This window comes from Miniopterus natalensis, chromosome 3 (assembly GCF_054644295.1).
Source record: "Miniopterus natalensis isolate mMinNat1 chromosome 3, mMinNat1.hap1, whole genome shotgun sequence".
In the NCBI taxonomy this organism is placed as follows: domain Eukaryota; kingdom Metazoa; phylum Chordata; class Mammalia; order Chiroptera; family Miniopteridae; genus Miniopterus; species Miniopterus natalensis.
The window spans coordinates 30,122,056-30,139,612 of record NC_142083.1 but is presented as its reverse complement, the minus strand read 5'-3'; the positions used below and the strand labels follow the sequence as shown (position 1 = coordinate 30,139,612).

At 35.6% G+C, this 17,557-nt stretch overlaps 1 protein-coding gene across 1 annotated transcript in view; it reads right to left on the bottom strand.

Annotated features, from left to right (window-relative positions):
* Positions 1 to 17,557, bottom strand: part of NDUFAF2 (NADH:ubiquinone oxidoreductase complex assembly factor 2) — a 106,364-nt gene that overhangs the window by 34,632 nt on the left and 54,175 nt on the right. The window contains exon 2 of the mRNA XM_016198741.2: positions 1,399 to 1,488. Coding sequence (XP_016054227.2) covers positions 1,399 to 1,488 — 90 coding nt within the window. The remainder of the gene's footprint in view (positions 1 to 1,398; positions 1,489 to 17,557) is intronic.

Genomic DNA, 17,557 nt, shown 5'->3' with positions numbered 1-17,557 from the left:
TTAATTTATTTCTATACACATTTTAATTCTATACTATTATTGGGGAAAATGATAAAATAGGCTCATTATAAGAAGGAACAAGCATTATTCGAGAATTGCAAATGTAGCTTACAACATTGGAAAGTCTGTTAAAATAAGAAAGCTCAATTTACTCCTTCTAGAAGTTGCCAGTTTATATTCTGTATTTCTTCAAAAAGTCTCTGGTATCTGCCCATTTTAATGTTCTTTTCTCATAGTTCTAGTATTTTCATAGCTAATAAAAGAAATGGAAAAATATATTTCCAGGGAAATATTTACATTCACATGCTGGCATAAAAGTAACTTAATGCCTACAGCTACCATATGTAAGGTATCATGCTACACCCACCAGGAAGCAATGGGTCTACTGCTTAGAGTGTGTATAGCTGTAGAACCTAGGCAATTTATCTAATCGTTCCAGATCTTAGATTCCCTACCTATTACTCAGGCTAGATTTCATGTAGTCAATATATATTTACTGAGCACTTACTACATGACTCCCTGTGTGCCACGCACTAGGCTAAGAACTGGTAAGGAAAAAGTGAAAATTTATAACAAGAGTATAACAAGTCAAAGGCAGACTTGCAGCTGAACTTCATTCAGAAAGAAATGAAACTGGGAACTGGAAAGCTGCTGGAAACCTAGGAAACAGTCTGTGTCTCCCTATACACTTCTGGCAGACTGGTTTCCGTTTTCTTCTAAGTAGATCAGCTTTTTCTGCAACAAAGCTTAGATAGTGGATTGAAGATAGCCACCCACAAGCTACCAAGTTCAAATGTTACTGTTCCAGCCACACTGAGAGACTGCTCCTGTTCTATCTCTTTGATCTTTTACCTTAATTCCAGTGTTTGATAGGGATCAAGTGTCCATCCTTATCTAAACAGGGGATCAGCTAACAGGGTCATGGTAAGTTGAACAAATACTTCAAATGCTATTTACAGCAAGTTATACACAATTATAGAAAAAGGCAAGACTGGGAAGCATGAATTACCTTCCCAGGCCCATGTGGGTGGTGAGTACCAGAAACAGGATTCAACCCCTGGGGTTGTGCAAGTGCACTGTCAGCACATGAAAGTGAGTGCCTCCTTCCATCTTTATCTTTAGAGCTTCACTCGCCCTAGTCCCAGCTCTGCTAATGTTTAACAGTTCTTTTCATATTACGTGTGTTCCCTCAGTATTTCACTATCATGTGTTCCTTTAGTAAAATGTGGCACCTCCACAATTTTCAAAGAAATGTAATGTTTCAAAAAGGTTTCATGGACTTAGATTGTAAAATTTTCTACAAAAAGAATAAAATTGCAATTATATGTGCTCTTACTGAATTTGTATATAGTTAAACAATTTACCTTCCAGAAGATATTATTAAAAACAGAAACTTACCTTCCCATTCTGTTGGGATATTCCCTAATTCATAGCCTACTTCTCTTTTATTTGCTGCTTCTATAATTCTTTTCTCTCGAATAGTTTGTCCTATAAGACAAAAGTGATTATTACATTTTTAAATGAACTCATGACAATAGTTACAACAAGAAATATTTTCTCTTTGGATATAGTACACCTTCTCATATGGTAAAAGAATTAACAAGAGAAAGAATAGATTCCATTTAAAATTAGTCAATTTCTATATGACTGCAAAAAATTTAATTTCCTACCATAACATGCAAAATTAATTTTGGTGAAATACATATAGATACTGTGTACAGAAAAAGAGCAAGCAGTTAATCTGTAGGGCACTAATAGCCAATAAAAAACATTTTAATAATTGACAGTGTTCCACTTCCTCAAACTCTGCAAGAATATAAATTAGAGGCACTACTGCCCAAGTGAATTGATATTCAGCGCCCCTAGGAAGTCTTAATCAACCACAAGACTGCTGCCACCCTGTCCTCACAGTACACTGGCAAACTATGGAACTGAGTCATGGGTTGGATTCTGTGGTCCATCTGAGTAAATATCTTTTAAGAGAATCTAAATAAACAAGGAAAAAACTAGTGTGTTTTGGATATGGTGCTTCAGGTGAGATCAACATCTGGAGCAGGATGGCAGCAATGCAGAAAAGATCAAAGAGGAGAGAGACAGTAAAGAGAAAGGTGGAGGGGGTCAGGGATAGGAATGAGAATGCCTGTTGCTTACATTTCTCAATAATAAAACATTGATTAGTGTTTAGGTTCATAGGGAAGGCATACAACTATTTAGTATTTTCTTCTGTTTCCTTCAAAGTAAGTTTGTCAAAATGGTGGCTTCAAAATATGTTCTTTTTTTCATTAAACCTTTGAGGCTGGAAACACCAGGTAACCTTTCTACTTCCCAATAATTAATAATTGTGCCTGGCTACTCCAGGGCATGCAAGCTGAAACAGAGAAGACATTGATTAGTAATGATGAGGGAAGGAGCATAGCTTAACAATGATCAGAGCAGTAAAGGAGAGAAATCTACAAAATACTACTTTCTCTTCCCCTTCCTGGGCCAAACTTACACTATGGGTGTACATAATTAAGTAAATTGACCTTGATAGCTGCAAATCCCTCTCTCACACTACCTGAAATTCTACTAACTAAAAATTCCTTCAATTGCAGACAAGGAAACTCCTGCAAGTAACTATGCAGGAAGCCATACAAGAGTAGCCTAAGAATACTGAGTGACTAGGTTGTTTTTTTTCTCTCTCTGCTTAGAAATAGTAAATGAAGGGCTAGGATTTCATAGACAAACCATCAATGGCTGATTACTCTGAAGTATGGGGTCAGGAAATCTCTGCATTTCATTATGGAGTCATTTAATCCTTACACAGAGGTTCCCCAAGTTTTATAAAGAGGCATTGCCTTTCGCTTATCTGACCAATAAATTTACAGTAGGACAAGGGATTAGTAGTCAAGTTCCTAGGTTGTAGGGACAAAGATCAGGGCAAAAGGAGCTGTATTATGCTCATAGCAGAGGCTTAATATATGCATACATATTTTTACTAAAATGCTATTTACATCCACATACATAAACATATTGTAGTAACCAGAGTTACCATGAAGTTAGAATATACTAAAGTATGTTTACATGACAATTTTCCAAATGTTTGAAAGAGTCAAAATACCTGTTTCTTCATAAAGTGTTTATCTAAATACCAGGATGTATGTCATTTTATCAATAGCAAGTGTATAAAGAAAAACTATTGTATAAAATACAAAATGCTAACAAATGGGCTTCTGAAAGTTTATGTGTGTTCTATATGCTTTTGAATGTACATCAATAATATTTAGCACATGGGGAAAGGATAGAAGGGTCTACCATTCCCAGTAGCACTACTAAATGCATATATGTTACAAGTATATCTATATGTCTGTGACATAAAAATTAACTTTTTATTCCTGTCCAGGGGTCTGTATACTTCATTTAAGGTTTCCTTTTTAAAAATCAGAAGCCATACCTATTTGCGTGTATGTAGAAAGACAAATAGACTAATTCATAAGTTTGTTTAACCAATTCTTTGGTAATTGCTGGAAAAAAACCTTTGTTCACAAAAAGATGACATCAAAGATGTATAAAAAACGATGTACACATCTTTAGAAATATAAAATAAAGCCTTTATTAAATAAACTCTTATAATCAGATAAGATTCCCCCCCAAAAAAACACCAAATTATTTTAAAATGACTCCATTCTTTGGATGAATCCTACTTGTACAATTTTTATTAACTGGGAATGAAATTTATGCTTCCCACTGAGTAAGGAATTATGCACAAACTGTATACTTACTCATATTAATATGCTCTCATTCAATAGTTGTAAAGACAATTCTACTTATCACAGCAAAAAAAATTCCATCTAATAAACAGAGCAAATTTAAGTACCTGCTCAAGCGTCAAAATTTTAGGATCTAATTTACATTTAAAAATTAACTTAAGCCCGGTCGGGCGTGGCTCAGCGGTTGAGCGTCAACCTAGGATCCAGGCGCTCGGGGTTCGATTCCCAGTCAGGGCACATGCCCGGGTTGCAGGCTGCAGCCGATCAATGACTCTCTCATCATTGATGTTTCTGTCTGTCTGTCTCTCCCTCTCCTTTCCTCTCTCTGAAATCAATAAAGATATATTTAAAAATAAATAAATAAAAAATAAAAATAAAAATTAACTTAAGGCTTCTGGTCAAGATGGCGCCTCAGATAAATGCAGTACTAGCATCTTCCCACAACCACATCAAAAATGCAACCATCCTACAGAACAACCATTATTCAGAACCACCTGAAATCTAGCTGAACGGAAGTCCTACAACTAAGAATATAAAGAAGAAGCCACATCGAGACTGGTAGGAGGGGAGGAGATGGTGGAATGGGCTGGTCCCACACCCATGTGTGGTGGACAAAAATTGGGAGGGCTATCTCAGCTGTGGAGGTCCCTCCTGAGGAGCTCCTCGCTGAAGAGTGAGGGGTCCCAGTCCCACACTAGGCCCCCCAGCCCAGGGTTCTAGTATTGGGAAGAGAAGGTACCAGGGACATACAAGGAGGAATTGCAATATCTGGCATCAGGGTGAGGGCTGGAGGGGCAGTTTTCCCTAAGACAGATGTGCTGGCAGAGGCCATTGTTCCTTTTCTGACCCCCTCCCCCAGAGTCACTGTACACCCAACTCTGGTCATTCCCTGAGACTCCACCCCACCAACTTGTGGGCCCACCCAAGCTGTTTCCAGTGGTTTTTCCATACGAATGGTCTATCTTGGATCATGCTTCAGACTTTCCTAAAAATCTCTGGAACAAGCAGCATGCCCTGTACCTCTTGCTAAGTGGCCCCAGGCCCAGCACTAGCAGCAGCTGGCTTTGGTTCATAGCTTGGCTTCTCTTGGGCACCTCCAAGCCCAGCATAAGTAGCAGCCATCTGCAGATCACTTTGTAGTTCATGCTGGGTGGCCTCAGGCAGAACACAGGCGGTAGCTGACCTTGACCTGCACCGCCTGGGAGGCCTCAGAGCCAGTGCACCTGGTGGACAGCTTCAGACCACGTTGAAGAACCACTCAACCACCTCCACAATGACACTCTCAAGGGGGAGGGGAAGAAAGGAGGGGGACCTAAAGCAGAGAGTCCTAAACTTCAGTCACTCAAGTCCTGGATTTGCAATTTTTATCACTTTCTTTAGCATTCTATCCTTAGCATTTTTCTTTAATTTGGCTTTTTTCTTCAATAGTCAATTACCCAAAAATTACCCATGAAATCCACTGAATATACTAGTTGTATTTTGCGCTCACACACACAAAATAGATGTATCTTAAAGATTTAAGAGGTTGTCTTTATAGCCCATGAAGTCATCATGCAGACCACACTTTGGAAACCACACTGGTCCTATAGTGACAGGCCCAGCCACACACATGATGAAACAGGGCATAGAAACCAACACAGCAGTAAGAAATTCCTGTGGATGGGAAATGGCTGAATAAACTCTTTGTAATCAGAAATGAATATCAAAGTCTTGCTTGGATTATGTTTACACTTAATTTTTATAAAATCCTATGTTATGTACAACAATTTTACATTAGGCTTGAAAGAAGAGGGCAGAAGTCCTAGAATTCCAGGGTGAGTGGGGGGGGGGGGGGAGCTAAAATTTATGGCATGTTTACCATATGCCAAACAATGAACTAAGTTTTAACTTTGTATGGATAATTTTATTTAAACTTGACAATTCTATGAGGTACTATTATTACTTTACTTTATAAATAAGGAAGCTGAGACTTAAGATAACTTAAGATATTTACCTCAGGTCACACAAGACAACAGGAAATCAGGATTTGAGCACAGGTCTTCTGACTCCTGACCCTAGACCCTTAGCCATCAAACTATCCTGCCAGACTTTAAGATATCTACAAATGTTACATCTGTAAACATACCATGTTTCAGTTAGTAAAATAAAAGGGCCAAGCTAAAAGGAAAAGGAACTGCCATTTCCCAGAAGATTAAAAAATCAATTATTTCTTTTCAAAAAAGCAAAAACATTGAGTTTCAGCCTTTCATCAGGATATTTTCAGAATGTAGAAAACACATCTTGTATCATGTATTGTAACAATCCTGACATCATTTAACTTTCAATTAACATTCACTGAAAAAAACTTGGAAAATACATGCAGAAAAGTAAAAGAAGAAAAGTCTCCATATTATTACCACCCAAAAAATCACGTTAGCACTTAATTGTATTTCCTTTCAGTTTTTTATCAATATGCAGGTTATAAATACACACTTACATACACATATTTAATAAGAATAAAGTTAAACATTTGTTCCTTTCCACCACATAGAAAATATGAAGTTTCTCGTTTTGTAATTCCATATCTTAAAAAATTAATATTCAGCTTCCTAGCATGTTCTGATATTCTTAGGAAGAAGGAACTCTTGTATAAGCGTGTATAATATTTCTTTTAATTGTGTTTTAAATGTAAAAAGAAAAAAAAAGCAGTACTTCCTGATCAGGAGAGGGCGAGAGGAAGAGGTCAAGTACAGTGATCTATTTCATATCTTGGTCACCAAAGGTCTCTCTTCTGAGAGAGAGAAAAATCCATCATGGGAAAAAAAGTCTTACTGCCCTTTTTCTTTTTTCCTCTTTTCTGGAAGAAAGATGAACACTGGGGAGAGGAAAATGCTTTGAGGAATCCCTTTAAGTAAATAGGCAGTTACTTTTCAGAGAAAGGGGGTTCCTTAAAGACCCCAAGCTCCACTGGTGGAAGGAGGGAGCCCAGATATTCTCTACTCTCAGATCAAGTTTCTGCAAGGGAATAATCAGAGTGTGTCTTTTTGCGAAGCAAAGAACTGACCAAAGAGCTAAGACTTTTTGATATGTTAAGCACCATTTTTAGGATGTAGATTTTTATGGTCAGTCTTGTAACATTTCCTTCAAGAATTTAAAATTCATTTACTTTTTGAATAAGCTATATAAGCTCAAGTATAAAAGTCTCCTTCCCATTTCTGTCTCTTAGCCATCCAGTTATCTTCCCTGGTAGCAACCATGATGGCCAATTTTTTAAATAATCTCCTAGGGATAGCTTATAGATATACAAGCAAATGTGTCTGTAGGAATTCTTTGGGGACACAAATGTTAGCATACTAATTGTTATGGACTAAATGTTTGTGTCCCCTGAGCCTACCCCCTACCAAATTCATATATTGAAATCCTAACTCCAGTGTGATGGTATTAGGAATAGGGCCTTTAAAAGGTGATTAGGTCATAAGGGTGGAGCCCCTAAGAGGGATGAGTGCTCTTATAAAAGAGACCCCACAGAGCTTCCAGCTCTCCATCATGTGAGGACACAAGAACAGAGCCACCTACAAGCCAAGAAGCAGGCCTTCACCAGACATCATATCTGCCAGTGCCTTGATAATGGACTTCCCAGCCTCTAGAACTGTAAGGAATAAATATTTGTTGTTTAAGCCACCCAATCTATAGAAATTTGTTATAGCAGCCCAAGCAGACTAAGATACCAATCATATTGTCATGTATCTTGCTTTTTTCTCCCTTCACAACCTACCTTAGAGATGTTTATACATGAGTATAAAAAGATCTGTGTCATAATTTTTAATAAACATTGAATAGTATAGAATGGGTGTATCATAATTTTCAAAACCAATTCCTTATTGATGAATAATTAGGTTGCTCCCAATCTTTTGCTATTACAAACAATACTGTAATGAATAACCTTATATGTATGTCTTTTCATGTAAGTGCAAATATATCCATGAGCTAAATTCCCAGAAGTAGAAATGTTAGGTCAGATGGAATGCGCATTCGTGCCTTTGATAGCTATTTCCAAATTACCCTGATAAAGGTTACACCAATTTAACTATCACAAAGAGTGAGTACAAGCACATATTCCCCATGTCCTTACCCTTTTATCTCTGCCATATGTAGGTTAAAAATGGTACCTTGCTGTAATTTTAATTTTTGTAAATGAGGTTGGCATCATTTCAAGAATTTTTGCACTCCTTTTTCTATGAATTATCTGTTCATGCCCTTTGACCATTTTTCTATTGGTTGTTGGTCTTTTACATAATAATTTCCCTTTCCTCTGCATACAGAGTGTTCTTACACATTCAAAAGTTAACCAAGACTTACATATTAAAAGGATGGCTGGGTTAGGAATTATAAAATTTCTAATTTGGTACCTATGAATACTGCCTTCCATTTAAGATTTTAAAATTAGCATTAACCAAGTTTGCATACCACATCCAATTAAAAACTAACATTTTATCCATAACTATCATAAGCTATTATTTTTCCCATAGTGACCAAATGAGGCATTCCTGCTTGAAAATGTGGTGATTCTATAATTCGATGTGTTCTACATACATTTATGTGAGCATAGAAGACTCTCAGCAGGTCTCAGCAGGTAATACTTTTTTTTTAAAAAAAGCAATTAAAGCAGCCTTCTAGATAAGCTTTCAGAATTTTTTTAAGACTGCCAACTAGTTCAATGTCTTACCTAAAATATTATTAGCTTCCCCATCCTTACAGGTTTCCCATAAGGAATCTCAGCTTCTTCTACCTTAGAGAATCCGAAATTACATAAAATGCTTGGTTATTCTGAAATGCCTTAAATGATATGGTTTCACTTTTCAGGACCCAAAATCACAGAGGTCTTAAACTATACCCAGAAAGACAGCAGAAAAATTCCAAGGGACTTATTTCCTATATTAGTGTAAATGTTTTGTGGCAAGTTTATTATATATGTATATACATACATACAAACATACATATATATTTTTTAAACTGACTTCATTAATTCCTTGAGACATAAGTAAAACTTGTAAAATTTAAGCCTGAAAGTACATATGAATATCAAAATTTAAGAGAAATAGATGAACCTGTTGCAAACTTGTGTCTGTGCTTTCCATGTGCATAATCAACTCTTATTTACTGTTTATTTTTTAAACTTCCATAGTAATATTATACGCAAACAAAAAATTTTAAGTTCTAAAAATGTTATTCAACCAACAAATATATATCGAATAGTCTTTTGCGTTAACCTAGGAAGATTTATAATCAAAAGTTAAATAGGTTTTCTGATTGTATTTCCAAACCGAACACATAATTCTTAGAAATGTCTAGTATTTACTTTATTTACTTCCTTTCCGTTACTGTGGAAATAAAACACTGAAAATAGTTACATATTTTTAAATTTAAAAAACACCACTTGAATGTTATACCAAAAAAATCATTTATTTTCCAGACTACAAGGAATTTTTGATCCTTGGAATATGTGTAGTGGTAATTACACTTGACCTCTACCCCTAAAAGGAGGTAACCATTAAAAGGACAAATTCAAGTGATAAATTCATGTAATAATGTGTTCACTCTGACAAACTAAAAGAGAAGCAGCATTTAGAGTTTTGATTGATGTGTAGGAAAATCAGTATGTTAAAATAGTTTACTCATCTAATACATTCTACAAATATACTTTTAAAATAACAAACAGACTTTTACTCCAATTTTAAAATCAGATACATTCTACAATTCTTTATAAAGCATCTCCAATGTATAAAGCATATTTATAATTGAGAATATGAGCATTTGACAAAATAACACAAGAAACTAACATTAAGTGATCCCTGTATGACTATGTCTGAATTGTGACAGATGAGTTAAAATGTCTTAAATACACATAAAAATTGAAAGACATAAAAGGGGGATAAAATTCTTTTTAGCCAAATTAAATAGGCATTAAGATATATCATATGGAAATTTTAGGTTTTAAAAGATTGTTTTACAATGAGGATATTTATGACTGATTGAAAAACCTTCATTCTATAGTCACAGTTGCTAACTAAAGCAAGCAAATTCCAACCTGGTGTACCCTTAATATAAAAAGGAATAATATTTTCTCCTGTGAAAATTAGCAAGAGAAAATATTTATACTCTCAGAGTGGTATAAACCAATGTAATTATTTGATTTTCACTTTGAGATTTTAACTTGAACACTGGGGCTGTCAATAGAGAGGTAAAAAGAGAAACTGAAGAAATTAATTTAAAAAACAGTGGCAAATATTACTAGAATTTAGGGAATGATAAAATTATGCCGCCTATAAAACTAGCCCAAACTTTATCTTCAGACTTGAAATAAGGAAGATATGGCTAATTATTTGATTGAATTCTAGATCCAAATAGTTTCACAGAAATCAAGTAATAGTTGGTCATTTATCAAAGATCATAAAAGAGTCAAGGACTGCACTGTTATAGTTACTAATTCACAGAATATATGACAGTTTTAAATATGAATAATGAAAATAAATAGAGTACATTTTGTGGTGTATTAGCCTTAATTTAAACAATATATATTTATTTATTAATCCATGAAATTACTAATAACCATTCATTAATCTACCTAATTTCCTTACATCAGGCACTACTTATCATTAATGAATAGAAATCTATTCTGATATAGAAAGAGACCACATAATCATCTAATGAAATGTGATATTCATCAACTTAACAGGAACTAGCATTTGTGGACTAGATTCCTGAATATAAAAATTAGGCTCAGTTGGTAAGAAGCTGAGGCGTCAATAATTTTCAAACTCTTTTCTTTCAAAATATCTTCAACAGAGGTTGAATTTATGAAACCGTTCAAGGTAGAGATTCTCTGGTTGAGGCAGGGAGGTCTAGAGTACCATTCACCTTTTCTCCCCTCCCCTTCCCTGGAGGCAACCTCTTCACACTCCTAAAGCTCTAAGGAGCCCTATGAAAATTATTAATTCAGACCAGGTACTATACTTTTGAGATTTAAAAAAATCCACCCATGAACATATACTGCTTCTCAAAGAAAATTGAGATCTTGTGAATAGCAGAAAGACCATCTTATATTGTACTTCTCCCTCTCTTATCTTTCACTTAATCAAGCAATTGTCACAAACTTCTAAGTAATCAGGTGTAAACTAATGTAGGATTTTTCCTGCTGTTCTGTACCCCAAGGAGATATAAGGCCTACTTTAATTGTGGAGCTATGATTTAAGGCTGGAACCTGACTTAAGGTTTTGCTTCTAGGGTTTAGACAGGATGAGTTCAGTTGGAAATCATTCTCTCACTATGGAGCAAGAAGTCCTTAGCAAGAGACAAAGAAGCCTGAATAGCAAAGAAGGAAAACAACTCTTCGGTTCACAGGTCTTCATGGAAGCATCCCTAGACCTGGAGGCTCCCACAAGGCGAAGGGACTAAGATACCCTGAGGCCAACCACAAACAGAGAAAGGAAAGAGGAAAGAAAATTCCAGCAACAGCAATTTACTGATAGCATCACATTATTTCAGTCATTAATTTAAACTTACCTTATGACAAAACTTTACCTTGGCTAATAGCTAATAAAACTGGATGACATAAATTTTACCTTCCTTCTCTACTCCAGTTTATTAGCAGAAAGACATGCTGATTTCACCTAAAGGAAGGCTATAGGGGCATGAAAGAGGAAGATTGGTCCCATTTTGCTTGTCAAAAGTTGCAATAAAGACCATTCTTTCTGCTATTTGTACCTACTTGTTCCTTACTTTTCACTGATGTTGTAAAAGGTAAAGACTACAGTCACAAATAGAAAAGATCTGTAAATGGTAATACTACTTTAAAATGGGTGTCTTCAGAAATACCCCACACATAAAAGTGAAGACTGCTTGTCTTCAAAGGTGTACTGGTAATGCATATCAGGATATTTGTCTATAAAAGAATCAAGTAAATGGACTTAAAAGATTTTTATTCTTAGTAATAAATGGTATAGGTTAACATTTTTTTCCTACTTCTTGCTATTTTTTTATAAGCTTTCAGGGTCCAAAGATCATATAATTTAGCCTAATTTAGCAACATATTAATGATGTTTTATTTTCTTGTTTAATTCTCACAACAACCTTCATTTTTATAATTGAGTAAACTAAAGCTCAATAAAATGTTATGGACATGGAAAGGTGTACTTTGAATTATATCTCATTTTCCTTATTCTTTGCTTTCTGAAAAAGTAGTTTATTATTTTGTAACTGGATTTTCTACACAGCTACTGTACAATGTAACTGTTAATTTTGCACAAGTATGATTAACATTAATTATTTTTAAGCAAAGGGATTTTCTCCCTCAAAATAAGTTATTTATTTATTTACTTTTAAATTGAATTTATTGAGGTGACACTGGTTAATAAAATTATACAGGATTCAGGTATACAATTCAACAATACATTATTTGTATATTGTATTTTCACATAGAAATTTAAGAAAATGTACTAGCAGTTGCCTCCTATGCTAGAAAACCTGATGTGTCATCATGCACATATAATCAAGTTTGCACTGGCTCCACATGTCCTTTTTTCTGCCTCCTTTAACAACCCACTTTAAAACCCCTTTGCATACATTTTCCACATCCTCCCTCACTTAGCATCAATAAGCAAGCTACCTATTGTGTGGCAATGGCACCACCTATTGGCTGGCACAGGGATTGAAATAATACAATACAGCACCTGCTTCCTTTCCAGGCAGGAAGATTAATAATACATCATTTGGACACTCCTTTTCTTCTGCCTTTTATTAAACCCACCTGAAAATTTTTCATCTGGGTTAAAGCCATTTGAAAAAATTTTTTTTCATATATCTTTTTTTTTCTTCCTTCAACTCTCCTACAATAGTCTGTAGAGTTATTGCATCTCTCTTGATTCCACTGCTAAACAGTATGTGTTTTTCCTAATGTGCAGCAATTCAGAATTATGGGTTGAAATGGATCTGTGAATTATTCTGGAAACTGAACTACCATTTATAACAGTTTTTATGAAAAAAATGTGCTTACTTTAAACAAAGTGCTTACTTAGAATTTCTGGGATCCAAATAATTTTTAGGTTTGGGAACTTGCTATATTACTAAAACATATAAAAGCTTTAAGTCTTTCACTGTAGTATCCAGGGCAAATAAAGAAATGAAATGCTGACACAAAGCAATACTGCATGTATTACCCCCCTCTTCAGAGACGATGAACATCTGCCTTTTCCTCTGTAATTTGAATCTTGCAATACACATAATGGAGCACTCAAATATTTATTGATAACAATGGTGAGATCCATTGCTATTTTGCAGTGATTCATTAAAGTTACACCAATGATACAGAAGTGACAGATCCCATTAATTTTCATCTCTATGAAGAAAACTTCCAGGATTAGATCTATAACTGCAACCACTCAATGAGCTCCAATCATGGACTTTTGTTTAAAGCCATGCTCTGCTTGCAGGTCCTTACACTTCTGTTGCACAGAATTCTACATCTTCCTATAATGTGCTCTTAGGAGCTAATCCCTGAAGTCATCCTATCTTTATGGTAAGCCCTATAAGTTTCCATCAGTGAGAATTTTGTGTTAAAGCAGGGAAATATGTAAGATACCCCAAACTAACTGGTCAATATGAAGTCACTTTTGTTGTTAGTACCAATCAAGTAAGCAAGGGGTTTTTGACCCTTGGCCTTTGTCTTATATCTCAGTTCTAGAAATTATTCCTTAAATACTGACTTGAGTCCAATTTCTTATAGGCAGGAAAAGATTGCCACTGCCCCATATATAGTAACCAGAACTGCTCTTACCTGCCTAGACAGAGTCTATTCTTGGTGGAAAGATGGACCCTACTCCCTGATACTGATTCCATGGTCTACTGAGACCTGTCTGACCAAAAGCTGATGTCAGTTGCCCAGGTATATGATCTTCTCCTCCCTGTTTGCAAATCACCTGCTCAGGACTATTTTTTAGCTTCCCAACACTTGGAAATCTATGGAATGGCCTGTTTAACCAGTAGTTATGACATTCACCTTTCCTAAGCCCCAAGTGCTTTTCCTTTCAAGTCTTTTGACAGCACTATTATTTTACTCCCTAATTTTAAAAATTCAGTTGTTTTTACAATATGAATACATGTAACACTACATTTATGTGGTTTAGTAAATACTGTTATCTGTTTTTACCATAATTAGAATTTTTAAAAATTATTTTTAAAAAACATCAATTCAATTTACTACTCCCCAACCAGGCAAACTTTCAACAACAACACAATATATTAATGTTCCTCTGATTTGTTTCTTTTACTTCATATTTACATCACAACCCTCACCTAGCCCTTCTTGTTTCACGCCTGTATTAACAGAAAAACCTCTCTAACCATACCATGTTTTGATGTCTATTCTTCATTGTTCAAAAATCCTTTCTTTAGTGAACATTCACTATTCCAATTCCTTTTGATCCTGCCTGTCCTTTGAGTTAGGATGGTGCTATCACCCCACTGGTCTAGAGAGAGGTCTATAAACTAGGCTTGGGCGTAGTCTTACATCCCTTTAACCACAAAAATTATTTCAGGGATGGACACATGACCCCAGCTGAACAATCAGCATCTTTCTAGAATTTTTGCTGGAGCTTCCAAGAAAGACTCTTAACTGCTATGATCATGAGCTATAAAAACCATATAAACCTAGAACTGCTGGGGCCATCAATCCTACACTGTGGAGAAAACCTGCCTATGAATGAAATCAGTTTGGAAGAAGGTGGTGGAAAGAACATATCCTGATGACATTAAGTACTTGAATCTAGTTCAATTTCTGTTCAGTTATATTTTGTAAAATATTGTAGTAGTGTATGTAGGCTAAGCTGCAGTAGTAAAGACTCTAAAAACTAAGCAGTTTAAATGATAAGTATATTTCTTTCTTATATAACAGTCCTGGATGGATGTTCAGGTAGGCCAGCTCTTTCCACACAGTCATTTAAGGATCCAGGATGATGGCTATTCAGCCACCTTCAAACCTTCCAAGGTTTCCTTGAACACTGCCATTTCATTCAGCCAGGAAAAAGAAAAAGCAGTAAAAACACATACGGACATTTTTATTGGCCAGGCCAGGAAGTGACTCACATCACTTCCACTTATAATGCACTAGAGAAAACTTAGTCATATAACCACACCTAATTTCAAAGGAAGCTGGTAAATGTGGTCTAGCTATGTATCCAAAAGACGCAGAACATGGATTTTGGTGGAAAGCTACTGGTCTACAAATATACTCTTGGACAAATCCAAATCAACAAAGAACCTGAATACCAGACCATATCACATTGCCCACCCTCCAGAAAAACATTTTATTGAATTAAAAATCTAGTGAAATACAGTTACCCATATTTCAGTGTTGTTATAAGTAATACTCCAGGAAAAAAACAAAAACACATCAAATCTATTAAAAGATTTTGTCAAAGACACTTGTTCATTAGATTGTATAATGTCTGCTAATACAAACAAGTGGGAGAAAGCTACATCAGCTATCAGTACTATTTTTCTATTATAGGACTAGGAAAGATGAACAACACTGACACAGTGTTACTGATGGTGCAGGAAAAATAACAGGCTGTTATGCTGTCGGGAATGTAAATTAGCCAGTATAAATTGTAAACCCAACTGCTGCTTTTTCTGGACTGATTAATGCTTGATGACATGAGAATGTTTAGGTAACATGTTACTATATCCCCAAATTGTCACATGAAAAGTTAAAATAACACAATTAGAACTGAAAGGAAACTTGGGAGATCCTGGTAGAATAGTCAGTCATCAAGCCATTTTTTTTTTTTTTTAATCCAGCCATTTCTTAAGGCTCTTAAAAACCAAGGGATGGAAACTCATTGCTTTATCACTCATTCAAAGACACTATATATTAGTTTAAGAAATGGCCTCATAAAAAGTTGTGGGCCCGGCTGGGCGTGGCTCAGTGATTGAGCATCGACCTAGGATCCAGACAATCGGGGCTCGATTCCCGGTCAAGGCACATGCCCGGGTTGTGGGCTCGATCCCCAGTCGGAGGCGTGCAGGAGGCAGCCAGTCAATGACTCTCTCATCATTGATGTTTCTATATCTCTCTTCCTCTCCTTTCCTCTCTCTAAAATCAATATATATATATATATATATATATATATATATAAAAGTTGTTGAACTAGACTAAGATGATGGTTGCACAACGATGTGAATGTACTAGATGCCACTATATGGGCATATCTCAAAGACACTGCAGATTCAGTTCCAGACCACTACAACAAAGCAAATATCACAATAAAGCTAGTTACACACATTTTTTTGTTTCCCAGTGCATATAAAAGTTCTGTTTACACTGTACTATAGTCTATTAAGTATGTAATAGCATTATATCTAAAAAGCAATATACATACCTGAATTAAAAAATAGTTTGCTAAAAATGCTAACCATCATCTGAGCCTTCAGCAAGTCATAATCTTTTTGCTGTTGGAGAGTCTTACCCTCAATTTCTAAAAAACATATCTGTGAAGCCCAATAAAGGGGAGCGCAATAAACAAAGTATGCCTGTATTATACATTTTTAAATGGTTAATTTTATGTTACGTGAATTTTACTTCAATTTAAAAAAATCCTCATATACATTTGACATTTAAAGATTCCCAAGGACAAGGGCTAAAGCATGAAGCATTGTGGCTGGTCATGGCCAGGACATTGCACCAAAACCTCACGTAAGCCTGACAAGAGAGGAAGGAATAAAATACTAAAGTAAGTAATTTCTAAACGTGATGCTGCGTGAACGGTATTATATGGTAACAGGGTGACATGAGATTGTGAGCTGATATACCTTTCTACCACCACCACTACAGACAAAAATTATATATAAAGGCAACGCGCCTTGACTTGGGGGCTCCTCTCACTTGGCAAACCCATGTATCAGGGCTGTAGAATCAAAGGTGTCAAAGAGAGAGTGGACTCAGGTCATGGAAAGCCCAAGTATGCCAAGAAAAAGAGCTTGAACTTTTTCCTTGAGGGAACAGGGAATCTCTGGCAAGATTAATAACACAGGAGAGTAACGGGTTTAAAGATGTGTTTTTAAAAAATCGGCTGGGTGACCACAATGGGGATAACTAGAAGAGACAGGATTGGAATACTAGGCTACCACAATATTCCAGAGAGAAGTTTACAAGGTGGAATAGGTTAAACTTGAGGATCAATTGGATGTAGGGTTGAAGGCATGGTATTAGGTGCTTTTCTTAAGTTATTCCTTTTCATCTTCACTTTTATGCTTAATATTATTCCCATTTTATAGATGAAGATAAACTTGGGTCAAGGTCACACAATCAGTTGCTAGAGAAAATGTGAGTGTCCATTTCTGCTACCCTGTGGTGTCAACCAAAATAGTTAAACTGCTTTATATAACAAAAATGTATGTTTGGGGATACTGAACACTTCTTGCCAACAGCAGTTGCCCCGAGGAAGGGTAAACATCCAGGTCTCCCTCTTTAAATAGCTTTCCAGCACTTGATGAGACCCTAAATTACATGAACTAAAAACAACTTCTACCTAGCAGTGATTTTTTTAGAAAAAATCTTCATAAAGGAGACTCTGCACCAAGTAACACTGAACTTACGAAAAATTACTATGTCTTCTTGTGACCTATTTATACCATTTTTAATAAAAGGTTACAGAATATATTGATTCAAATTGTATATAATTAGAGGCAGTAATCTGAAGTGATATATCTGATCTTTAAAATTGCCAAATTAAAATCCTTTCTATATATGTTACAAAAAAAATACAAAACTCTGC